The sequence below is a fragment of the Coregonus lavaretus genome, assembly GCF_964263955.1.
Source record: "Coregonus lavaretus genome assembly, chromosome: 17".
NCBI classification, from domain to species: Eukaryota; Metazoa; Chordata; class Actinopteri; order Salmoniformes; family Salmonidae; genus Coregonus; species Coregonus lavaretus.
The window spans coordinates 33,387,829-33,413,645 of NC_140004.1; the positions used below are offsets into that span (position 1 = coordinate 33,387,829).

Below are 25,817 nucleotides of genomic sequence, written 5' to 3' on the forward strand. Positions count from 1 at the left end.
TTGAGACATTATCTGGAATTGATGACCAAGTATTCAAATAGAAACGAATACCATACAGCTGTCTTACGGTATAGGTGTGATATGGGCTACTTCTCAAATGGAACACCCTATGCCCAATTTAGTGCACTACTTTTCACCAGATTCTATATGGCGCTGGTCAAAAGTAATGCACTACATCAGGAATAGGGTGCCATTTGGGACGCACTCACTGTAAATGCAGGTGCACATGAGGGCAGTTTCAATCCCTGGGGACGGTGACGAGCAGTTGCACTCTCTGAAGCGCATTGGTGGGTCCCCTATATCCTGAACAACAGAATAAGAAAACAAACTCAAATGGTCAGCCTGACTTAAGAATAGCATTAACTAGGAGGAAAATAATGGAGGGAATAGAAAGGAAAAAGGCCAAACAGATTTACAGTACATCATCAGAAAGGGGTCGATAAAGTTACAGTACACACAGCAATGACAGATTTCTTTTTTTTCTCAGTGGTAATTTTTTCCTGTCATGTTTTTTGCTCTGTGAACAACAAACTCCATTCGCACATTGACATCCTATGGACCTTTTAATCCACGACCGAGTTAACGGTCAGTCGTCATGTGCATATATGGATATGCATTACACTGGGCTTGTTGGGATCTATGTAGCAGGAGGAGACAAGTCAGCCAGTATACTCAGGGACTGAGTTAGCCGTCTCATGATTGGTGAGTTCACCCATTCCACACACTGGGTTGTCTGAGCTTCCTGTTCCTAAATGATGTACAGAGTCTGATTCAGGGTCCTCCTGGCTCTTTGCTGCAGTGCTTTTGGACTGGATCTTGCCAATTTCCTCCAGAGCGCTTGCCAGAGAGTCAAGGTCACCAGTGTCTTGGTGTCGTGCCTCCCACAGGCTCAGTATGACAGCAGAGGGGCTCTGTTGCTTAGCAAAATACAACAGGTTCCTGGGGGGAAGGAGGGAAATGCGTTAGTGGACAAAATGGTAACAGAGCACTTAGCAAAGTGAACAACACTTTGGTTTATGAAAAAAAAAGTTGTTTATAGATCTTTGTCTCCTATGAGATATAATTCAGTGTTTCAGCACAGCGCTGGTTCCTAATCTCAGCAGGGAGGGACTGACATTGTGCTGGAAAATGTTTCTCTGAGACAAGACATAATGGACATGATCAGGGATTTCTTGAAATATCAAAGTAAGTCAACTAAGGTACAAGTTAACATTTGTGTGGAAGAAGTCAATTTCAAGTTAGAGCTGAATATTTAGGCCTATGACAAATGTACTCTGTAGGTTTATGGGTGGTTTGTGGTAACAGCTTGCAATGTGTATATTACTGAAAGCCATTAGATCCAGTGGAGGGCACTATTTCACTATAAAACAATGGTTTACCCCTCCCTACCAAAAGCATCACCCTCTGTGAATGCAGTCATTTCACTGATGTGCCATCAGACTCAATTAAAATCAGCTTAACATGATAAGATATCAAATGAGGACAGCTGATCGGGCTCATTTGGAACCACTAAAGTCTCTCAAATACCTTCTGCTGTTTGTTCAAGCAATCATTGAAACACCCCGTGAGACATGATGGACAGTTGGGCAGCATCTCAAATGGCACACTATTCCCTATTTAGTGCCATAGGGCCCTGGTGAAAAGTAGTGCACTACGTAGGGAATATGGTGCTACTTGGGATCAGAGCCTTGGACACTCACCTATCTAGATGGAGTTTCTGGGCTAAGAGCTGCCAGTCCTTGCCCTTAGCGTTGGCAGTGTCAAAGGTGGCACAGATCCTCTGGTGGATGGATAGGGGGATTTTGAAGGCCTTGGGTCCTGTCTGTGAGGTGACGGTGCAGTCTGTCTGCATAAAAAACAGGACTGACTCCTTCTTGCTCTACAAAGGAGAGAGCCAAAACACAATGTCACAGTTGTCAAATATAATTCAATTACATTTTTATTTAACAAAAGGGCTGTTAAGATACACAGGACCAAGAATAGTCAGCTCTCACTGATAGTCTATCTACCCTCTGTTTTATAAAGAAACACAGGATGCATCCCAAATGGCACCCTATTCCCTATATAGTGCACTAGAGTTGACCAGAGCCCTATAGGGAATAGGGTGACATTTGAGAGACAACCACTGCAGACCCCTGAGGACAGGCTGTTCAGCCAGCAGAGGACACTGACTCACCAAGGTTAAATAAAGATTGTATGTATGGATTGTGGGAGTAAAATGTCCTCCACACACAGAGCCAGGCTCACCTCCACCACAGAAGTATAGACCTGCAGAATTTGCTCGTGACCTTTGACCTGCTTCACGCTAATCTTGCAAGAGAACTGGGTGGTGGTGGGGCTGTATCTCTCCAGGGAGAATGCACAGTGCAGGGGCTGCTGGTTGCTGCACCACACTTGGGAAAAGGAAAATTCCTGCATGGAGACAGAGACAGAGCAAGAGAGAGATAGAGCGAGAGAGAGAGAGACAGAGCGAGAGAGAGAGAGACAGAGAGAGATAGAGAGACAGAGCAAGAGAGAGAGCGAGAGAGAGAGAGCGAGAAAGACAGAGCGAGAGAGAGAGCGAGAGAGAGACCGAGAGAGACCGAGAGAGACCGAGAGAGAGACAGAGCGAGGGAGAGAGCGAGAGAGAGACAGAGCGAGAGAGAGACAGAGCGAGAGAGAGACAGAGCGAGAGAGAGACAGAGCGAGAGAGAGGAGGAAGACAGAGGCAAAACAAGATGAGGAATCTGGGCTTCTACAGTATTATTCCTCTCCAGAAGATGACTCAGCTCCTATACTATCCATCACATGGGAAGGTCTCATATGCATACGCAGACAAAGTAGTGGGGTAAGAGGGTGTTTGAGGGGTTTGAAGTCGCACAGCGTTATGCAACGATAGCATTGTGTATGGAAATATGCATTTGTACTGTAGGGAGAGGGGGAGGGGTAAATCCCACTTAACTCTGATAATGGAAGTCGGATCGCGAGCTAAGTATTACACGCGATATCTGGGAGCGAGGGAACGACGAACGGGAAAATTATTGCCTTTGATGCAGAATTAATTTCTGCCGTGGGCACATCGGCAGGGAAACGTCCTTGACCTCCCGTATGCTCCCTTCTAACATCTCTGCACAATAAAGTGACCAGTAAACTATTCACAGTGATGACATGCATCCCAAATGGCAGCCTATCCCTTATATAGTGCACTACTTACAGTGAACTTCCCATACGGCTCTGGTCAAAAGTAGTGCACTATATAGGGAATATGGTGCTTTATGGGACTCACACATGGTGATAGGGACCCCGGCTAACTGTACAGTAATTTAAAAAAATAAATAACGCCTGGTTTGCCTACAGAGGACTTAACCCCTTGGCTTTGATCATCAGATCCTCCATGATGCGGGATGGATGCAGCAGATAATGGTGTGCTAGGGGAATGATGGACGTGGAGAGGCCAGGTACTCTTTAGCAGTAAAAGCTGACTTGATGTACTGTATGGTGCAGGCGAGAGCCATTACTCTCCACCTGCTCAGTGAAAGGGGGAGGTTCACAGAGGCAGTCTCCCTCCAAAGATCCTCATAAATAAGCCAAGAGGAGGTGTCTGTCTGGCGGTCTGTCTGAGGCATGCCACCCTACTTCCTCGCCCCACTCACATATGTATGGGAGCAATTATACAGCCTATTGGAAAAACAAGCACAGACATTTTAAAGTGAGCGGTAGGTAGAAGGCAATATTAGCTAATCAAAAGAGAACGATCACGCTCTCCCAGAAGCTTGGCTGGTGGGTAAAACCCACAAATTCAGACAAACTAAAGAGGAGTAATGGGTTCGCACTCAAAAATATGTCGCATAAAGCTTACTTCATAATTTTTTTACTGCAACAGGGATAGCGTACACAGACGTTTCGGCTTTACAGCCTTCTTCAGTGTTTAGGTAAAAAAACTAACAAATCTAAACAGCATTTGTAATGGACAACAGATGAACAGCACGTGCTTCTTATCAAATTATAATTTGTATACAGGTAGACCAGAAAAGCCACATCCCTGATTGGCAGATGAGTGGCAAACCTGATTAGAAGCACCTGCTGCTCATTTGTTGTTCTTTACAAATGCTGTTTTGATTTAAAGAAAATTGTACCTACACACGGAAGGCTGTAATGCCGAAACGTCTGTGTAAGCTATCCCTGATGCAGTAAAAAAAATTAAAAACATTGAATAATGAAGTAAGCTTTATGCGACATATTGAGGTCGAACCTGTTACACCTCTTCGTTTGTCTGAAGGCAATATTAGAAAACATATTTACAGAGGAATTACTGACCTACATTGCTGTGCAGTGTTCATACACAGGTACCAATAAAGGTAAACAACCTCCAGTAAGTCTGGTTGTAACCACAATGTCAACAATCTGGCAACAAATAACACATACAACTTTCCATGCTCAGATTTCCAGTAATGTATCTGAAATCATTCAGTGCTCAATCTGTAAGTAGTTACTGTCTCAGTTACCTGACACGTGGTAAAGGGTTTGATGTTCCATAGAAACTGTGGGACATCCTGGATGGAGACCTGGAGGCTGAAGGTGTTCCCTCTGAAAGGCAACATCTTGGGTTCCTCCAGGAGCTGTCCTCCTCTACCTGTCTCTGTGGCCACCACTCCCTGGGTATGGAGGAAGGGAGGGAGGGATGGATGAGAGAGAGAAAGTCAGTGGGACAGTCTCACCACAGTTTACATCCCAGTTCACTGCCAACCAACTGTTGAGTGACTGATTCTTGCTCCGGGGGATCCACAAATCCAGTATCGCAAACATTATCATGATCAAAACCTGAGCATTGTTCTCATGTCAAGAGTGTCCTTAAATGACATTTAAGAATATATAAAAAATACAATTCTCATTAGTAGCTATATCAAATGTGGAGCCATACAAGTTTTAAGTTTCAATTTAATGCATTGGATGAGCATGTATCGGCTAACATCCGTCCACCAAGTTGAATTTGGAGTGATGAAAGAGCTCTTTGATTTGAGGCTGAAGTTATTCATCTGGCATCATTGTTCTCTGTTTATGTGGCTGTCTATCTTCAGACATCTTAATCACCAAAAAAAAATTGTGTGTGCGTGCTTATTGCTTCTTCATGGTAGGTGTTAAAAACAATCCACCATTGGCAATGTGAACAAAAAACATGCTTGAAAATTGCTAAAATAATACAAATACAATGACAACAGCGAACCTGCTGGATGATGTATCCTCCATCTACCTTTGTCTTTCAACACAGTTACATCCTGGACATCATTGAACTCAACTCTATGGTTGTCCAGCAGATCACAGAGCTTCCTATTAAAAATCATCCTCAAAATCCATCCAATCACTTTAAGGGCACATCATGGCCATTGTCTGTGACCTTGAGAAATGACACCCCATTCAATGCTGCAACATTTCCCCATCCCCCGTCTTTAAGATAATCATTGCTTGGGCAAATTGTATCTACAGATTCTGTATTCCCTATGCAGACTAGACGGTTGTTTGCCAGCCCAAACCTAACATTGTATGGCCGCTGAAGCCAGAGTAACAGCTACATTCAAAAGGAAATCTCTCACTGAAATGAGATCCTTAATATTATTATCAGGAGCATCCTATTGATCTAGGTCAAGTATATGACTAGTGATTGACTGTGTACAACAGTGAGTGTGATTGTAGCCGACAGAGACCCAGGGGACAGAGAGGGCTGGCATCTGCTCGGCAGGCTGCGCTTGGGACGGATTCATAAACCAAATCCAAAAAAGCATTTTAAACCCAGCTGCCGGTGACTTCTGCTAAATCACAGGAACACAAGCTGAGTCACTCCTGAGGCCTGTTCTGTTCTGTCTCAGGGGAAGTGAGGAAGTTTAATTCCCTGATGCTAGATGATAAGATATCAATACACACATTCACATGCTTTATTGAATTTAATCAACTCAGACTCACATACAGTACAATATGACCAAATGATTGTAAAGCTAATGCGTAAATATAAAATGTAAATGTAAATGTAAATATCAATGTTTCTTCTATCATCTACTGCCTGAGCAAAATCACTGTCATCAATATTGAGCTTCATATGATTGCACAGGAGAGCCAACGGCAATCAATGAAAATAACCAACCCCCCACAAACACTCGAAACAATGATGGTACCTGAAAGGCGTGTGGCGTGTCGTCCACACAGTAGACTCGGAGGCTGTAGTCCATGGGGTTTGGCCCCATGCTGCCAAACACTGCTAGCTTCAGCCTCTTCACGGCTGCCTGGGTGAGCGGTTCACCAACAAGGGCATAGGAGCCCGGCTGGTCCAGCAGCAGGTGGCAGCTACTGGAGTCAATCAGGCAGTAACAAGACGTTGACTCATCCTCCACTTCCTGGAAACGCAGAACATAGAACACAACACAGGTCGCTTGGCAAAAGAGGATGATAAGATGATTAGCATCATTACATTTGATTATACTGAGAAGAAATACTATAATTATGCTCTGTGGGCTGTGTTTGTGTATTGTATATTTATTTGTTCTGCGTCTTTTATAGTGTTGTGTCATCATGGGAGCATTTCAATGTTTGATTCTAAGTTACATAATGGAAATTAATATAATTGAAGTGCTTTTTCAAACAGGAACAATATCTACTTATAAAGCAGTCTCTGAAGTATGTGATAATCAGCTAGGAGATGGTAACATATCTCAGAACACCGATCAGTCAATATGAACAATACACACGTTGTATTTAAGAACATGACAGCAGTAGGCCTAGGTGAGAAACACTTATTTAAAATTACAATTAATAGATTGTCTTCTTATCCTAGACAGCCTATAACATAATTTATACCCCAGACTACAGTATCCATCCCCCAAAAAAGAATGCCAATCTGGCAGAAAATTGGAAACATAACAAGCTATATCATTTACACAAATGAGAAGTAATGAAGGACCAATGAGTGTTAGCTAGTATCTACCAATTTTGCTGTCTCTTGTTAGTCTGTGTTGTGTTGAACCTCTGGTTGCAGAAAGGGGTAATGAGATGCAAGGCTGAGCTACATAAATTAGATGACTGGCTCATCCTCAGGGTCATTAGCAGAGCAGAGCAGACAGAGGGCTATATGCATCCCAAATAGCACCCCATTATCTTTATAGTACATTATTTTTGACCAGAGCCCCTGGTCAAAAGTAGTGCACTATGTAGGGTATAGGGTGCCATTTGGGACGCAGCCAGAGAGCTATGCTACCCCACCACCCAGATGACTGACTGGAGTTCAAATCATGACTCACATCACATACAAGGCTTTAACCAGTATTTCATGCTATTACTGTATGCCTTTTCGAGGTATTATGATTGTCATGAAAACTTTATGTCCTTTGGCTTGATTTCTATGAAAGGACTCATTATTTCCAAGAACCTCTGAGGGGTCACCTTACTTTTTAATATTAAGAGTGAAAAGCGACATAAGTCTTGTATTCATTGAAGTGCCTACTTCAGGTCTCTCCATTTTCCCTTCGCAGTACCATCTTGAGTATAATAGGGGCAGTACAGTGCATTCAGACCCCTCGACTTTTTCCACATTTTGTTACATTACAGCCTTATTCTAAAATGGATTAAATTGTTTTATTTCCCTCATCAATCTACACACAATACCGAAGCAAAAACAGATTTTTAGATTTTTTTGTAAACGTATAAAAAAACAACTGAAATATCACATTTACATAAGTATACAGACCCTTTACTCAGTACTTTGTTGAAGCACCTTTGGAAGCGGTTACAGCCTCGAGTCTTCTTGGGTATAACGCTACAAGCTTGGCACACCTGTATTTGGGGAGTTTCTTCCATTCTTCGCTGCAGATCCTCTCAAGTACTATCAGGTAGGATGGGGAGCGTCGCTGCACAGATATTTTCAGGTCTCTCCAGAGATGTTTGATCGGTTTCAAGTCCGGGCTCTGGCTGGGCCACTCAAGGACATTCAGAGACTTGTCCCGAAGCCAGTCCTGCGTTGTCTTGGCTGTATGCGTAGGGTCATTGTCCTTCGGCCCAGTCTGAGGTCCTGAGCGCTCTGGAGCAGGTTTTCATCAAGGATCTCTCTGTACTTTGCTCAGTTCATCTTTGCCTCAATCAAATCAAATGAAATGTTATTGGTCACATACATGTGTTTAGCAGATGTTATTGCAGGTGTAGCGAAATGCTTGCGCCTCTAGCTCCGACAGTGCAGTAATATCTAACAAGTAATATCTAACAATTTCACAACATATACCCAATACGCACAAATCTAAGTAATGAATTAATTAAGAATATATACATATATGGACGAGCGATGTCAGAGCGGCATGGACTAAGATACAGTTGAAGCTTTTCACCTTCTCCACTGCGGTCCCGTCGATGTGGATAGGAGGGTGCACCATCTGCTGTTTCCTGAAGTCCACGATCATCTCCTTTGTTTTGTTGACGTTGAATGAGAGGTTATTTTCCTGGCACCACACTCCCAGAGCCCTCACCTCCTCTCTGTACGCTGTCTCGTCATTGTTGGTAATCAAGCCTACCATTGTTGTGTCGTCTGCAAACTTGATGTTTGAGTTGGATGCGTGCTTGGCCACGCAGTCATGGGTGAACGGAGTACAGGAGTAGGCTGAGCACGTGCCCCAGTGTTGAGGATCAGCAAAGTGGAGGTGTTGTTTCCTACCTTCACCACCTGGGGTCGGCCCGTCAGGAAGTCCAGGACCCAGTTGCACAGAGCGGGGTTCAGACCCAGGGCCTCAAGCTTAATGATGAGCTTGGAGAGTACTATGGTGTTGAATGCCGAGCTATAGTCAATGAACAGCATTCTTACATAGGTATTCCTCTTGTCCAGATGGGATAGGGCAGTGTGCAGAGTGATGGCAATTGCATCGTCTGTGGATCTATTGGGGTGGTAAGCAAATTGACGTCTAGGGTGGCAGGTAAGGTATAGGTGATATGATCCTTGACTAGTCTCTCAAAGCACTTCATGATGACAGAGGTGAGTGCTACGGGGCGATAGTCATTTAGTTCATTTACCTTTGCTTTCTTGGGTACAGGAACAATGGTGGCCATCTTGAAGCATGTGGAGACAGCAGACTGGGATAGGGAGAGATTGAATATGCCCGTAAACACACCAGCCAGCTGGTCGGCACATGCTCTGAGGATGGGGCTAGGGATGCCATCTGTGCCCGCAGCCTTGCGAGGGTTAACATGTTTAAATGTGCCACTGAAAAACATCCCCACAGCATGATGCTGCCACCACCATGCTTCACCGTAGGGATGGTGCCACGTTTCCTCCAGACATGACGCTTGGCATTCAGGCCAAAGTGTTCAATCTTGGTTTCATTAGACCAGAGAATCTTGAATCTCATGGTCTGAGATTCTTTAGGAGGCCTTTTGGCAAACTCCAAGCGGGCTGTCATGTGCCTTTTACTGAGGAGTGGCTTCCGTCTGGCCACTCTATTATAAAGGCCTGATTGGTGGAGTGCTGCAGAGATGGTTGTCCTTCTGGAAGGTTCTCCCGTCGCCACAGAGGAACTCTAGAGCTCTGTCAGAGTGACCATCGGGTTCTTGGTCACCTCCCTGACCAAGGCCCTTCTCCCTCGATTGCTCAGTTTGGCCAGGCGGCCAGCTCCAGGAAGGGTCTTGGTGGTTCCAAACTTCTTCCATTTAAGAATGATGGAGGCCACTGTGTTCTTGGGGGACCTTCAATGCTGCAGAATTTGTTTGGTACCCTTCCCCAGATTCGTGCCTCGACATAATCCCGCCTCGGAGCTCTGCGGACAATTCCTTCGACTTCATGGCTTTGTTTGTGCTCTGACATGCTCTGTCAACTGTGGGACCTTATATACAAATGTGTGTGCCTTTCCAAATCATGTCCAATCAAGTGAATTTACCACTGGTGGACTCCAATCAAGTTGTAGAAATATCTCAAGGATGATCAATGGAAACAGGATGCACCTGAGCTCAATTTCGAGTCTCATAGCAAAGGGTCTGAATACTTAAGTAAATAAGATATTTCTGTTTTCATTTTTAATAAATGTGCCAACATTTCTAAAACCCTGTTTTCACTTTGTCATTATTGGGTAATGTGTGTACAAGTGGGGAAAAAAAGTATTTAGTCAGCCACCAATTGTGCAAGTTCTCCCACTTAAAAAGATGAGAGAGGCCTTTAATTTGCATCATAGGTACACGTCAACTATGACAGACAAATTGAGAAAAAAAAATCCAGAAAATCACATTGTAGGATTTTTAATGAATTTATTTGCAAATTATGGTGGAAAATAAGTATTTGGTCAATAACAAAAGTTTCTCAATAGTTTGTTATATACCCTTTGTTGGCAATGACACAGGTCAAACGTTTTCTGTAAGTCTTCACAAGATTTTCACACACTGTTGCTGGTATTTTGGCCCATTCCTCCATGCAGATCTCCTCTAGAGCAGTGATGTTTTGGGGCTGTCGCTGGGCAACACGGACTTTCAACTCCCTCCAAAGATTTTCTATAGGGTTGAGATCTGGATACTGGCTAGGCCACTCCAGGACCTTGAAATGCTTCTTACGAAGCCACTCCTTCGTTGCCCGGGCGGTGTGTTTGGGATCATTGTCATGCTGAAAGACCCAGCCACGTTTCATCTTCAATGCCCTTGCTGATGGAAGGAGGTTTTCACTCAAAATCTCACGATACATGGCCCCATTCATTCTTTCCTTTACACGGATCAGTCGTCCTGGTCCCTTTGCAGAAAAACAGCCCCAAAGCATGATGTTTCCACCACCATGCTTCACAGTAGGTATGGTGTTCTTTGGATGCAACTCAGCATTCTTTGTCCTCCAAACACGACGAGTTGAGTTTTTACCAAAAAGTTATATTTTGGTTTCATCTGACCATATGACATTCTCCCAATCCTCTTCTGGATCATCCAAATGCACTCTAGCAAACTTCAGACGGGCCTGGACATGTACTGGCTTAAGCAGGGGGACACGTCTTGCACTGCAGGATTTGAGTCCCTGGCGGCGTAGTGTGTTACTGATGGTAGGCTTTGTTACTTTGGTCCCAGCTCTCTGCAGGTCATTCACTAGGTCCCCCCGTGTGGTTCTGGGATTTTTGCTCACCGTTCTTGTGATCAATTTGACCCCACGGGGTGAGATCTTGCGTGGAGCCCCAGATCGAGGGAGATTATCAGTGGTCTTGTATGTCTTCCATTTCCTAATAATTGCTCCCACAGTTGATTTCTTCAAACCAAGCTGCTTACCTATTGCAGATTCAGTCTTCCCAGCCTGGTGCAGGTCTACAATTTTGTTTCTGGTGTCCTTTGACAGCTCTTTGGTCTTGGCCATAGTGGAGTTTGGAGTGTGACTGTTTGAGGTTGTGGACAGGTGTCTTTTATACTGATAACAAGTTCAAACAGGTGCCATTAATACAGGTAACGAGTGGAGGACAGAGGAGCCTCTTAAAGAAGAAGTTACAGGTCTGTGAGAGCCAGAAATCTTGCTTGTTTGTAGGTGACCAAAAACTTATTTTCCACCATAATTTGCAAATAAATTCATAAAAAATCCTACAATGTGATTTTCTGGAGAAAAAAAATCTCAATTTGTCTGTCATAGTTGACGTGTACCTATGATGAAAATTACAGGCCTCTCTCATCTTTTTAAGTGGGAGAACTTGCACAATTGGTGGCTGACTAAATACTTTTTTCCCCCACTGTAGATTGCTGAGGAAAAAAATGAATTGCATCAACTTTAGAATAAAGCTGTAACGTAACAAAATTTGGAAAAAGTCAAGGGGTCTGAATACTTTCCGATGGCAGTAAAGACTATGAATTTGACCAGTTGATCTCGCAGTTAAAAACAGCATAACTGTGCCACCTCTAAAAAGCCCTTGCAAGGAAGCAAACATCGAGCCAAGCACAAACTGAAGATGAATTTAGTATTGTCTGTGAAAACAGGGTATTACTTGAAGAGCACTTCAAAGCAGTACAAACCTTAACTAGAATAACCTCCAGATTGTCTGCAGGGTCTGAAATCTGCAGCGGTGCATGTTGCATATCCGAGAGAGATTATGAATTGAATCCAAAATGACACCCTATTCCCTACATAGTGCACTACTTTTGACCAATATGTAGGGAATAGGGTGCTATTTGGGATGCAGCCATAAAAAAGGGCCATGGAGAAAAATTGAGTATTTATGAACCGATGGGGTCAGGAGGCAGCCCTTAATTGATACAAAGATCCCTGCCACTGTCTCATTGTATCCTTGCCTGGGGTAAGCAAACCAGTGATACATGCAAAGCCTGCTACACCTTCTATAATTACCTTACCTAGGGCACACAGCCCATTTCCATTGGTTGTAAAAACATTATTTAGGACAGACTGGGTGCAGGGGCCGACTGAGGATAATCTAGTGACTGCTGGTCTTCTAAATAACAAGCACTGTTCTAAGCACTGACACCACATAAAATAACAGCCTGGGGCAGAACTGCACTAGTTACTATTCTGACCCCCGTCTGTTCAGTCTGCCAAAGCACAGCCAGATGTACACTTATATTACTGACTGCCTGGACATGCTCTTAATTATTTTACCTCACACTTGTTTTGTTTAAAAAATTATAATAATGCTAAGTGCTGGCGCTGGCAGTACCTGCTGAGCCTCTGGGTTGTGTATTAACAACCCCTTGGGAATGTACAATGACAATATGGGTTAGCACTGTAGAAACGTATTTCTCAAAAAGACAACACTGTGGAAATATTTGACATTCCTAAGGTGAAAAACAATAAGAATGCTGAAATATCTCAACTACTAATAGCAACTTCACATGGGGGTGGTGCTAGTATCTCAACAACAGTGCTTAGAAAAACAGAAGGAAACAAACCATGGTCTAACAATTACTGAATAAGCCAGTGAGTGGCAGGCAGCCTGCTTAATGTGTCTGTTCAGTGAAACTTTTCCTGAGCAGAGGGAGGTGTCTAGGAGGCAGGGCAGGCAGTCTATGCGTCCCGAATGGAACCCTATTCCCTATACACTGAGTGTATAACATTTTAGGAACACTTGCTCTTTCCATGACAGACTGACCAGGTGAAAGCTATGATCCCTTATTTATGTCACCTGTTAAATCCACTTCAATCAGCTTCTACCCCCAAGCCATAAGACTCCTGAACAGCTAATCATGGCTACCTGTCAAAAGGGGTGATGTGTACGCGGCAGTGAAGTCAGGCGCAGGACACAGAGGATCAAGATGACTACTTTACTTCAAGTTAACACGCACAAAACAAAAGTCTCCACAACACTGGAGGAGTAACGCACTCAGTGCGTAAAAGGCGAACTAGATATGCCGAACATCAAACAGGACAAAATGACAATAACACACAAAGGCCAAACGTAAAACAAGGGAACTTATATGTTACACAATCAACACAAAATAAGTAACAGGTGTACAAACTAGACAACACAAGACAAACACCGAAACATCGATCGGCAGTAGCTAGTACTCCGGGGACGACGAACGCCGAAGCCTGCCCGAGTAAGGAGGAGGAGCAGCCTCGGCGGAATCCGTGACAGCACCCCCCCCTTGACGCGCGGCTCCAGCCGTGCGCCGACCCGGCCTCGGGGACGGCCAGGAGGACGCGGAGCAGGGCGAGTGGGATGACTCCGGTGGAACTCCGTCAGGAGGGAGGGATCTAAGATGTCCCTCCTAGGCACCCAGCACCGTTCCTCCGGACCGTACCCCTCCCACTCCACGAGATACTGCAGACCCCCCATCCGACGTCTCGAATCCACGATGGACCGGACTGAGTACGCCGGAGCCCCCTCGATGTCCAGTGGGGGCGGAGGAGTCTCCCGTATCTCATTGTCCTGGAGTGGACCAGCTACCACCGGCCTGAGGAGAGACACATGGAACGAGGGGTTAATGCGATAATCATTTGGCAGTTGTAACCTGTAACATACCTCGTTCAATCTCCTCAGGACTTTAAATGGCCCCACAAACCGCCAACCCAGCTTCCGGCAGGGCAGGCGAAGGGGCAGGTTTCGAGTCGAGAGCCAGACTCGATCTCCAGGTGCATACACTGGACCCTCACTGCGGTGGCGATCGGCGCTCGCCTTCTGCCTACGGATAGCCCGCTGCAGATGGACATGCGCAGCGTTCCATGTCTCCTCCGAGCGCCGAAACCATTCATCCACCGCAGGAGCCTCGATCTGGCTCTGATGCCAGGGTGCCAGAACCGGCTGATACCCCAACATACACTGAAAAGGGGTCAGATTCGTAGAGGAGTGGCGAAGGGAGTTCTGGGCAATCTCTGCCCAGGGGATATACCCCGACCACTCCTCCTGCCGGTCCTGGCAATAAGACCTCAGAATCCTACCCACATCCTGGTTTACTCTCTCCACCTGCCCATTACTCTCAGGGTGGAAACCTGAGGTAAGGCTATCCGAGACCCCCAAGCGTTCCATAAACGACCTCCAGACTCTAGTGGTGAACTGGGGACCTCGATCAGACACTATATCCTCAGGTACCCCGTAGTGCCGGAAGACGTGAGTAAACAGGGCCTCAGCAGTTTGTAGGGCAGTAGGGAGACCCGGCATTGAGATGAGACGACAGGCCTTAGAAAACCGATCCACAACGACCAGAATAGTGGTATTCCCCTGGGAGGGAGGAAGGTCCGTGACAAAGTCTACCGATAGGTGAGACCACGGACGTTGTGGAACGGGTAGGGGTTGTAACTTCCCCCTGGGCAGGTGTCTAGGCGCCTTACACTGAGCGCACACCGAGCAGGAGACATAAACCCTCACGTCCTTTGCCAATGTTGGCCACCAGTACTTTTCACTAAGGCAGTGCACTGTCCAGCCAATACCAGGATGTCCAGAGGAGGGTGACGTATGAGCCCAATAAATTTGTAGATCACGAATCTCGAGCGGCACGTACTTCCGCCCCTCCGGACACTCTGGAGGAGTAGGGTCGGTATGTAACGCCCGCTCGATCTCCGCATCGACCTCCCACACCACCGGTGCCACCAGACAAGACTCCGGCAGTATGGGAGTGGGCTCAATGGACCTCTCCTCTGTGTCATATCGCCGGGACAGGGCGTCTGCCTTAACGTTCTGTGACCCTGGTATATAGGTGAGCTTAAAGACAAACCGGGTCAGGAACATGTTCCACCTAGCCTGACGAGGGTTCAATCTCCTAGCTGCCCGGATGTACTCCAGGTTACGGTGGTCAGTCAGAATGAGGAAAGGGTGTTGAGCCCCCTCAATCCAATGCCTCCACACCTTTAGGGCTTGGACCAAAGCTAGCAGCTCCCTGTCCCCCACGTCGTAATTACGTTCCGCCGGGCTGAGCTTCTTAGAGTAAAAAGCACAGGGCCGGAGTTTAGGAGGCGTGCCTGAGCGTTGAGACAGTACAGCCCCAATACCCGCCTCTGACGCGTCCACCTCCACTTGGAACGCCAAAGAGAGGTCCGGATGTGCCAGCACCGGGACCGAGGTGAACAGGTCCTTCAGTTGTCTAAATGCCCTGTCCGCCTCAGCCGACCACTGCAAACGCACCGGGCCCCCCTTTAGCAGGGAGGTGATGGGAGCCGCTACCTGTCCAAAACCCCGGATAAACCTCCGGTAGTAATTGGCAAAACCCAAAAACCGCTGCACCTCCTTAACCGTGGTAGGAGTCTGCCAATTACGCACGGCTGAAACGCGGTCAATCTCCATCTCCACCCCTGACGCGGACAACCGATGGCCCAGGAAGGAGATGGACTCCTGGAAAAACAGGCATTTCTCCGCCTTCACATACAAGTCATGCTCCAACAGCCTACCCAACACTCGACGCACCCGGGCCACATGCTCGGCTCGTGTAGCAGAGTATACTAGAATGTCGTCAATATACACCACTACACCCTGCCCATGCAAATCCCGGAAAATCTCGTCCACAAATGATTGGAAGACTGAAGGAGCATTCATTAACCCGTATGGCATGACGAGATACTCATAGTGACCCGAGGTGGTACTAAATGCTGTTTTCCATTCATCTCCCTCCCTAATGCACACCAGGTTGTAGGCGCTCCTGAGATCCAATTTTGTGAAGAAGCGCGCTCCGTGTAATGACTCCGTCATACTCGCAATCAGAGGGAGAGGATAACTGTATTTAACAGTGATCTGATTGAGACTACGGTAATCAATACACGGGCGCAAACCTCCATCCTTCTTCTTCACAAAAAAGAAACTCGAGGACGCAGGAGAAGTGGAGGGCCGTATGTATCCCTGTCTCAGAGACTCTGCGATGTATGTCTCCATAGCCGCCATCTCCTCTTGAGACAGAGGATACACATGACTACGTGGAAGTGCAGCACCTGCCTGAAGGTCTATCGCACAATCCCCCTGTCTATGAGTTGGCAATCGTGTCCCCCTCTTCTTACTGAACACGAGTGCCAAATCATCATACTCAGGAGGAATGTGCAGTGCGGGCATTTGGTTCGGACTTTCCACCGTGGTCGCCCCTACGGAAACACCTATACACCGCCAAACACACTGATCAGACCACTCCCTGAGAGCCCTCTGTTTCCACAAAATGGTGGGGTCATGAGAGATTAACCAAGGAAGCCCCAGCACCACGGGAAACGCAGGAGAGTCGATCAGATACAACTGTATGATTTCCTCATGACCCCCCTGCGTCTTCATCTTTAGTGGCGCCGTGACCTCCCTAATTAAACCTGATCCCAAAGGACGGCTATCTAGGGCATGAATAGGAAAAGGCACATCTACTGGTAGGAGGGGAATCCCTAACTTAACACAGAAATTACGATCAATAAAATTCCCAGCTGCGCCTGAATCGACTAGCGCCTTATGCTGGGAATGAGAGGAAACCTGGGGAAATACAACTTGAATACAAAAGTGAACAACAGAGAGCTCTGGGTGAGTTGGGCGCCTACTCACCTGAAATGACTCATCAGTGCGTGACCTGTTGCCTCGATCCCCAGGAGACCCTCCCCAGCACCGAGCCGCAGTGTGTCCTCTACGGCCACAGTTGGTGCAGGGGACGGCCTCTCTCCGGGTCTCTCTCCTCCTCTCTCTAGCACCAGCACCCCCGAGCTCCATAGGGCTCGGCTCGGAGGTGCTGGGGGATGGAATGGACGGCCCCAACTCCGGACGTCCGCGGGTAGCCAGCAGGGTATCCAGACGGATCGACATGTCCACCAACTGATCGAAGCTTAGGTTGGTGTCCCTGCAGGCCAACTCTCGGCGAATGTCCTCTCGTAGGCTGCACCGATAGTGGTCGATGAGGGCCCTCTCATTCCACCCCGCATTAGCCGCCAGAGTCCGGAAGTCCAGGGCGAACTCTTGTGTGCTCCTCTTCCCCTGTCGGAGGTGGAACAGACGCTCCCCCGCCGCTTTACCCTCTGGGGGATGATCGAAAACCGCCCTGAAGCGGCGGGAGAACTCTGCATAGCTGATGGTGGCGGCGTCTATTCCCCTCCATTCGGCATTGGCCCACTCCAATGCCTTGCCGGATAGACAGGAGATGAGGGCGGAAACGCTCTCGTATCCCGAGGGCGCCGGGTGAATGGTTGCCAGGTAGAGTTCTACTTGAAGTAGGAAACCCTGACACCCGGCTGCGGTGCCATCATATGCCCTCGGGAGCGAGAGCCGAATCCCACTGGACTCCGGAGATGGAACGACGGGTCTGGCCGATGGTGGTGGTATTGTAGGAGGAGGTGTGGGCAAGCCTCCTCTTTCCCATCGGCTCAGAGTATCCATCACATCTTGCATGGCGGTGACAAGTCTACAGATCATGGCGTCCTGGCTGCTGACACGATCCTCCAGAGACTCAGTTACCACCGCTGGTCCTGCTGACTCCATGGTGGTGTGTTATTCTGTCAAAAGGGGTGATGTGTACGCGGCAGTGAAGTCAGGCGCAGGACACAGAGAAACAGGATGACTACTTTACTTCAAGTTAACACGCACAAAACAAAAGTCTCCACAACACTGGAGGAGTAACGCGCTCAGTGCGTAAAAGGCGAACTAGATATGCCGAACATCAAACAGGACAAAATGACAATAACACACAAAGGCCAAACGTAAAACAAGGGAACTTAGATGTTACACAATCAACACAAAATAAGTAACAGGTGTACAAACTAGACAACACAAGACAAACACCGAAACATCGATCGGCAGTAGCTAGTACTCCGGGGACGACGAACGCCGAAGCCTGCCCGAGTAAGGAGGAGGAGCAGCCTCGGCGGAATCCGTGACACTACCCATGTGGGTAGAGTTAAAGTGACTATGCACTGCCCCCCCACCCCCACCCCCCACTTTTGCGCTGCTGCTACTCTGTTTAGTATTTATGCATAGTCACTTTAGTTGGGGCCGTCCATTCCATGTTCAAATATCGAACCGAGTGGCGCAGTGGTCTAAGGCGCTGCATCGCAGTGCTAGCTGTGCCACTAGAGATCCTGGTTCGAATCCAGGCTCTGTCGTAGCCGGCCGCGACCGGGAGACCCATGGGGCGGCGCACAATTGGCCCAGCGTCGTCCAGGGTAGGGGAGGGAATGGCCGGCAGGGATGTAGCTCAGTTGGTAGAGCATGGCGTTTGCAACGCCAGGGTTGTGGGTTTGATTCCCAAGGGGGGCCAGTATGAAAAATAAACTAACTGTAAGTCGCTCTGGATAAGAGCGTCTGCTAAATGACTAAAATGTAAATGTAAATGTAAACTCTACCCACATGTACATATTACCTCAATTACCTCGAATAGCCGGTGCCCCCGCACATTGACTCTGCTCCGGAACCCCCCTGTATATAGCCTCTCTACTGTTATTTTATTTTACTGCTGCTCTTTAGTTATTTGCTTTTATTTTTTTTGCTTAACACTTTTATTTTTTTTACTTTGCATTGTTGGTTAAGGGCTTGTAAGTAAGCATTTCACTGTAATGTCTACACCTGTTGTATTCGGCGCATGTGGCAAATAAAATTTGATTTGATTTGATGAAGGGGAGGAAACAGGTTAAAGAAGGATTTTTAAGCCTTGAGACAATTGAGACATGGATTGTGTATGTGTGCCATTCAGAGGGTGAATGGGCAAGACAAAAGATTTACGTGCCTTTGAACAGGGTACGGTAGTAGGTGCCAGGTGCACCGGTTTGAGCAACTGCAACGCTGCTGGGTTTTTCACGCGCAACAATTTCCCGTGTATATCAAAGAAAGGTCCACCACCCAAAGGACATCCAGCCAACTTGACAACTGTGGGAAGCATTGGAGTCAACATGGGCTAACATCCCTGTGGAAAGCTTTCGACATCTTGTAGAGTCCATGCCCCGACGAATTGAGGTTGTACTGAGGGCAAAAGAGGGTGCCACTCAATATTAGGAAGGTGTTCCTAATGTTTTGTACACTACAGTGCACTACTTTGACCAGGGCCCATAGTCAAAAGTAGTGCACTATAAGGGAATAGGGTGCCATTTGGGACACACTTGGTGAGTCCAGGTCAGCGGGGAGGCCATTTCCATGATTCTTCCCCTGATTGCCTCACGTCCACACCCATTTAAGCGTGTCCAGAATCCACAGATCGATACAGCCGATGTCTAACGAGGCCTTTTGCCCTGTCGTTACCCTGTCTGACTGACACAAGCCGTTTGTCTTCTCTGCTATTACATCCTGCAATTGTACTTTTTTTTTCTCCAGCACTCTCAGCGTTATTCTTCTCAGGCTGGCTGTGTTTGTCAATGAGCAGGCAGGCCACGTTAGATACATAATCTTATCAAGTCACTGGCGAGTGGCGATGTGCTTTGGTGTCGTTTAGTTTTGACACCTTTCTCACTATCTATTACTAGAGTGTGTCAGTCTGGCATTGTTTCATAGTGAATGATGTTACAAAACAGGTAGAGGCGGACACAATATGCTCACGATTGGGTTTAGAATGTTCAAATATTGACAAGTGACAGTTGGGATGCAAGTAGTTTTGTCTCAATTCTCATTTTGCCCAAAACAGTGGCAGACTCGAGTGATCACTATCAACCACATCAGCAAGTGGCCACTCAATAAAGGGATTAGAGGCCAAGTGTTCTTTCAACATAACATTGGCGGCGTGTTGTCCTATGTAAACAATTCTGAGGCGCTGCAATGGGCAGGTCTTTCCCACTGTCTGGAGGTTCTTCTGCTACAATTGGACAGAGGGCCACAGCACAGCTTTTTCTCTGTGCACTACCATTTTCCCTAGGCGTTACCATCCCATATTAGTTGGCATGATTGAAATCAAAACCCAACCCTAAAATATCCAAGGCACGTCACATTTTCTTCTAAATCTCAGTTTTGGAAGGTACTGACTTTGACCAAAATGATGCTATTTACACATATTTAGTACATTTTTACACGAGAATCAATGTTTGACTAATATCGATGCAAACATAGGGAATTTTTAACCAGAGAAGTTGTTTTTTGATTTCAGCTGCCTTTAAAGGGACTTCTCTTACCTCCCATTTGTTGTCCTGTGTTTTCCTCTTCAGTTGGATGTTCCAGTTCTCAGAGTCCACCTCAGCACAGTGAGCTATCGTCATAGCAACAGGACTGGAGAGGTCTAGGCCTGGAGGGCCATAGGTGACCTCTGGTCCTAATAGGATCTCACAGCCTTCCTCTGTCTGGATACTGAAACACACACATTGGCATCTGCTAATCCTGAAAAGACGCTATTCAACTAAATGAAGTTACAGGTAGAATGTATTTGATAAAATGTGGTCAAACATTTAATGGGGTTGTACATGCAACAATTCAAGGTACTACTAAATGGACATCCTATTACACTGAGCAAAAATATAAATGCAACATGTAAAGTGTTGGTCCCATGTTTCATGACCTGAAATAAAAGATCCCAGAAATTTTCCAGACGCCCAAAAATCTTATTTCTCTCAAATTTGGTGCACAAATTTGTTTACATCCCTGTTAGTAAGCATTTCTCCTTTGCCAAGATAATCCATCCACCTGACAGGTGTGGCATATCAAGAAGCTGATTAAACAGCACGATCATTACACGGGTGTACCTTGTGCTGGGGACAATAAAAGGCCACTGTCTGTAATAAAGTATTTCTGTCTGTAATAAAGCCCTTTTGTGGGGAAAAACACATTGGCTGGGCCTGGCTCCCCAGTGGGTGGGCCTGGCTGCCAAGTGGGTGTCCATATGCCCTCCAAGGCCCACCCATGGATGCACCCCTGCCCAGTCATGTGAAATCCATAGATCAGGGCCTAATTGAATTAATTTCAATTGACTGATTTCTTTAAATGAACTGTAACTCAGTAAAATCTTTGAAATTGTTGCATGTTGCATTTATATTTTTGTTCAGTATACTTTTCTCCGGTACTTTTCTTGGTGAAGCCTACTTTTCTCAGGTAAAATGCAAGATTAACATCAAGCAAAACATTAGGAAATGTAGCTGGCTACACTCCTATGACAAACATTAGAAATATGGTGACCATGCATCGTTTTAGCAAAAATACCTTTCTATTTCATTGTAAGCAATATAAAACGCAGTTGAAATGGTTTAAAACGCAGATTCTTTGATTATCTGCATTTTGAAAATGCAGATTTCTGAACTAAAGCAACTCCTGGAATTAGAAAAGTATTAACGCCGAAGGTCCAATATTCTAGAACACTGCTGTGCATACTCATACACATTTCATACTCTGATATACCCTTAATGTTGTGCAGTTAGTGTACCCCATGCTTTAAAAAAACAACACCATCAACAATGAAGTGGCTGTTCCATTTCTATTTCCCAACTGTGCACCTGTTGAAAAACGGCAACAACATGCCATTTGATTAGAGTTGAAGTGAAAGGATTCCGTGTTAAGGTGATGAATCTGATTACCTACTAAAGTAGCACAGGTCCAGCTCTGGGGCCACAGCTATCAAGTCACGGAAATCCCAGACCTCCCATCGGCCTAGGGAGACTAGTTATCAAGCTTCTCAGAGTAGGAGTGATGATCAAGTCCCTCTGTACATACAATCTTTTCATTATGATCTTAAAAGGCAAAACTGTTCCTAGATCAGCACTCACGCTGAGAAGTTTGATGTATGTAGCCTCTGGGCTACTGCTCAAGTAAATGTGTTTAAAGTTCAAGATGTTTGCATAAGTTGTTATATTGTGCTATAGGAGGTTGTATATCTCACACTATCATGTGTGTTATTGTCACAAAACAAAATGTTGGTATCTGAGTCAAGTTATGAAGCTTTCATGGTAGGAGTATGTTTCCACTATATGACATTGTTTGTCATTGATCCCATTTACTTATTTATGTTGGACTTAAATCAGTTGAGGTTGTACTCAAGTTTACTTATGTTTATTAGCCTTAATGCCTGTTAGGCAGTTTTAATCAAATGTAGGCCTATATAGTTTTGTCACACAACACAATGACACAGATGTCGCAAGGTTAAAGGGAGCGTGCAATTGGCATGCTGACCGCAAAGAATGTCCACCAAAGCTGTTGCCAGATAATTGAATGTTAATTTCTCTACCATAAGCCGCCTCCAACGTCGTTTTAGAGAATTTGACAGTACGTCCAACCGGACTCATAACCGCAGACCACATGTAACCACGCTAGCCCAGGCCCAGTTCTTCCATTGCCTGCATACTCACCAGACATGTCACCCATTGAGCATGTTTGGGATGCTCTGGATCAACATATATGACAGCGTGTTCCAGTTCCCGCCAATATCCAGCAACTTCGCACAGCCATTGAAGAGGAGTGGGACAACATTCCACAGGCCACAATCAACAGCCTGATCAACTCTATGCGAAGGAGATATGTTGCGCTGCATGAGTAAAATGGTGGTCACACCAGATACTGACTTGTTTTCTGATTCACGCCCCTACCTTTTTTTAAGGTATCTATGACCAACAGATGCATACCTGTATTCCCAGTCATGTGAAATCCATAGATTAGGGCCTAATGAATTTATTTCAATTGACTGATTTCCTTATATCATGGATGGGCAACTGGTGGCCAATTCCACACAATTGTTTTAGGAACTCAGTCGGGGTCTCAACTTACTGTTGAGAGTTAGAATAATATATACACAAGGTGCATTTTCAAAATGTTATTGTGCATCAGCAGTCACTCAATTAGCGCATGTTAGCTAATGTTTTTTTGAGTGGTAGGTTAGTCTAGTAGCCAGCTATCTAAACTTGTAGTAAGCATGGTAGAATCACCGACCGGGGTGGAGCACATTGATCATCAGTTATCATATTAAAAACTGCAAACATTTGCCTCCACTCCTTAGCAAAATGTGCAGAATTGCAGGAAACTTTCTTTAAAATGGCATAATTTTCTCTGCACCCCATGGCAAAATGTGCAGATTTGCAGGAAACGCAGGCGCTATCCCTGCCTCATATGAACTGTAACTCTGTAAGATCCTTGAAATTGTTGTATGTTGCGTTTATATTTTTGTTCAGTGTACACTACAATACTACAAACAACTGAATCCTAACTGTACATAATTAACTTAAGACATTAATCTATTCCCTATATAAAAGAGGGACATACAGCATTTTAGATAATGTACTGTATGATAAAGGCTTGAGTGTGCAGCACTAATAGTCCAATAAAGGAATCTGTGTGCCGGTCGGTCGCTCCTTGACTTTGCATATTCATCAACCTCGTGCTTATCATCTTGGAGTGATTATCTTTACTTTCGATCACCTCTTGTGGTGGTGCTGCATGAAATTAAAGCAATTAATGAGGAAAAACTAATGAGGGCGGAGGACAGTCATGCAAATTCACAAACAGCAGAAGGAAACCGAGAGCCGCCTGCAGGTGTTTGGTTCCCGGAATCCCTGCTAGAGACGTAAAGTCAGAATACAATTTACCTTCAAATATGATGGTGTGTTCATAAAAAAATGGCTGACAATAAATAGCATGTGAATGTTTTGTTGCCAAGAGGGGTAGCCGGTGTGGCAGCGGGTGGTGGGCGGGCGGCAGAGGTTTAAAAAGGCCAAGCAAGATCAAGGCAGCGAGATGCCTTCGCAAAGCTCTCTAAGCTCATATCAGTCATCACAGATCAGAGATCTGAGAGTTGTGATTTGTCTAGATTTCCTCCCCTGAATAAAAAGTGATTCAGGCTATATCCAGATCCTCGAGTGAGCAAGGTGGAAAGTTCACGGTGTCAAGATACACTGTGTGACTTTAAACAAATACCCCGAGGCATAAACAATGACAGAAACAATATTGTGGCAGATGACTGTGAATTATTTCAGTAGGATTGACACAAACTGTAGTGTGGATTGCCAAACAATGGTTAGGATCTTTGATGGTTCACTTTTCACTGTCAATGTACACTGAGTATACAAATAATTAAGAATACCTGCTCTTTCCATGACATGGACTGACCAGGTGAATCCTGGTGAAAGCTATAATCCCTTATTGATGTCACTTGTTAAATCCACTTCAATCAGTGTAGATGAAGGGGAGGAATCAAGTTAAAGAAGGATGTTTAAGCCTTGAGACATGGACTGTGTATGTGTTCCGTTCAGAGGGTGAATGGGCAAGACAAAAAAAATGTAAGTGCCTTTGAACTGGGTACAGTGCATTCGGAAAGTATTCAGACCCCTTCCCTTTTGCCACATTTTGTTACGTTACAGCCTTATTCTAAAATGGATTAACACATTTTTTCCCCTCATCAATCTACACACAATACCCCATAATGACAAAACGAAAACAGGTTTTTAGAATTTTTTGCAAATGTATTACAAATAAAAAACAAAAATATCTTATTTACATAAGTATTAAACCCTTTGCTATGAGACTCGATATTGAGCTCAGGTGCATCCTGTTTCCATTGATCATCCTTGAGATGTTTCTACAACTTGATTGGAGTCCACCTGTGGTAAATTTAATTGATTGGACATGATTTGGAAAGAGACACACCTGTGTATATAAGATGCCACAGTTGACAGTGCATGTCAGAGCAAAAACCAAGCCATGACATCGAAGGAATTGCCTGTAGAGCTCCTAGACAGGATTGTGTTGAGGCACAGATCTGGGGAAGGTTACCAAAAATGTTCTGCAGCATTGAAGGTCCCCAAGAAGACATTGGCCTCCATCATTCTTAAATGGAAGAAGTTTGGAACCACCAAGAGTCTTCCTAGAGCTGGCCAAACTGAGCAAATCGGGGGAGAAGGGCCTTGGTCAGGGAGGTGACCAAGAACCCAGTGGTCACTCTGACAGAGCTCCAGAGTTCCTCTGTGGAGATGGGAGAACCTTCCAGAAGGACAACCATCACTCCACCAATCAGGTCTTTATGGTAGAGAGGCCAGACGGAAGCCACTCCTCAGTAAAAGGCACATGGAAGCCCGCTTGGAGTTTGCCAAAAGGCACCTAAAGGACTCTCAGACCATGAGAAAGAAGATTCTCTGGTCTGATGAAACCAAGATTTAACTCTTTGGCCTGAATGCCAAGTGTCACGTCTGGAGGAAACCTGGCACCATCCCTACGGTGAAGCATGGTGGTGGCAGCATCATGCTGTGGGGATGTTTTTCAGCGGCAAGGACTGGGAGACTAGTCAGGATCGAGGGAAAGATGAACGGAGCAAAGTACAGAGAGATTCTTGATGAAAACCTGCTCCAGAGTGCTTAGGACCTCCGACTGGGGCGAAGGTTCACCTTCCAACAGGACAATGATCCTAAGCACACAGCCAAGACAATGCAGGAGTGGCTTCGGGACAAGTCTCTGAATGTCCTTGAGCGGCCCAGCCAGAGCCCGGACTTGAACCCGATCAAACACCTCTGGAGAGACCTGAAAATAGTTGTGCGGCGACGCTCCCCATCCAACCTGACAGAGCTTGAGAGGATCTGCAGAGAAGAATGGGAG

At 45.8% G+C, this 25,817-nt stretch overlaps 1 protein-coding gene across 1 annotated transcript in view; it reads right to left on the reverse strand.

The window, feature by feature from the left end:
* Window positions 1-659: 659 nt before the first annotated feature.
* The window catches only part of LOC311144487 (netrin receptor UNC5D-like), a gene marked incomplete at both ends in the record, with an annotated part of 243,161 nt that continues 218,003 nt past the window's right edge, over window positions 660-25,817 (reverse strand). The window contains 6 exons of the mRNA XM_084180513.1: window positions 660-939; window positions 1,701-1,879; window positions 2,248-2,412; window positions 4,485-4,634; window positions 6,147-6,365; window positions 20,432-20,603. Of these exons, the coding sequence (XP_084036639.1) occupies window positions 660-939; window positions 1,701-1,879; window positions 2,248-2,412; window positions 4,485-4,634; window positions 6,147-6,365; window positions 20,432-20,603 (1,165 nt within the window). The remainder of the gene's footprint in view (window positions 940-1,700; window positions 1,880-2,247; window positions 2,413-4,484; window positions 4,635-6,146; window positions 6,366-20,431; window positions 20,604-25,817) is intronic.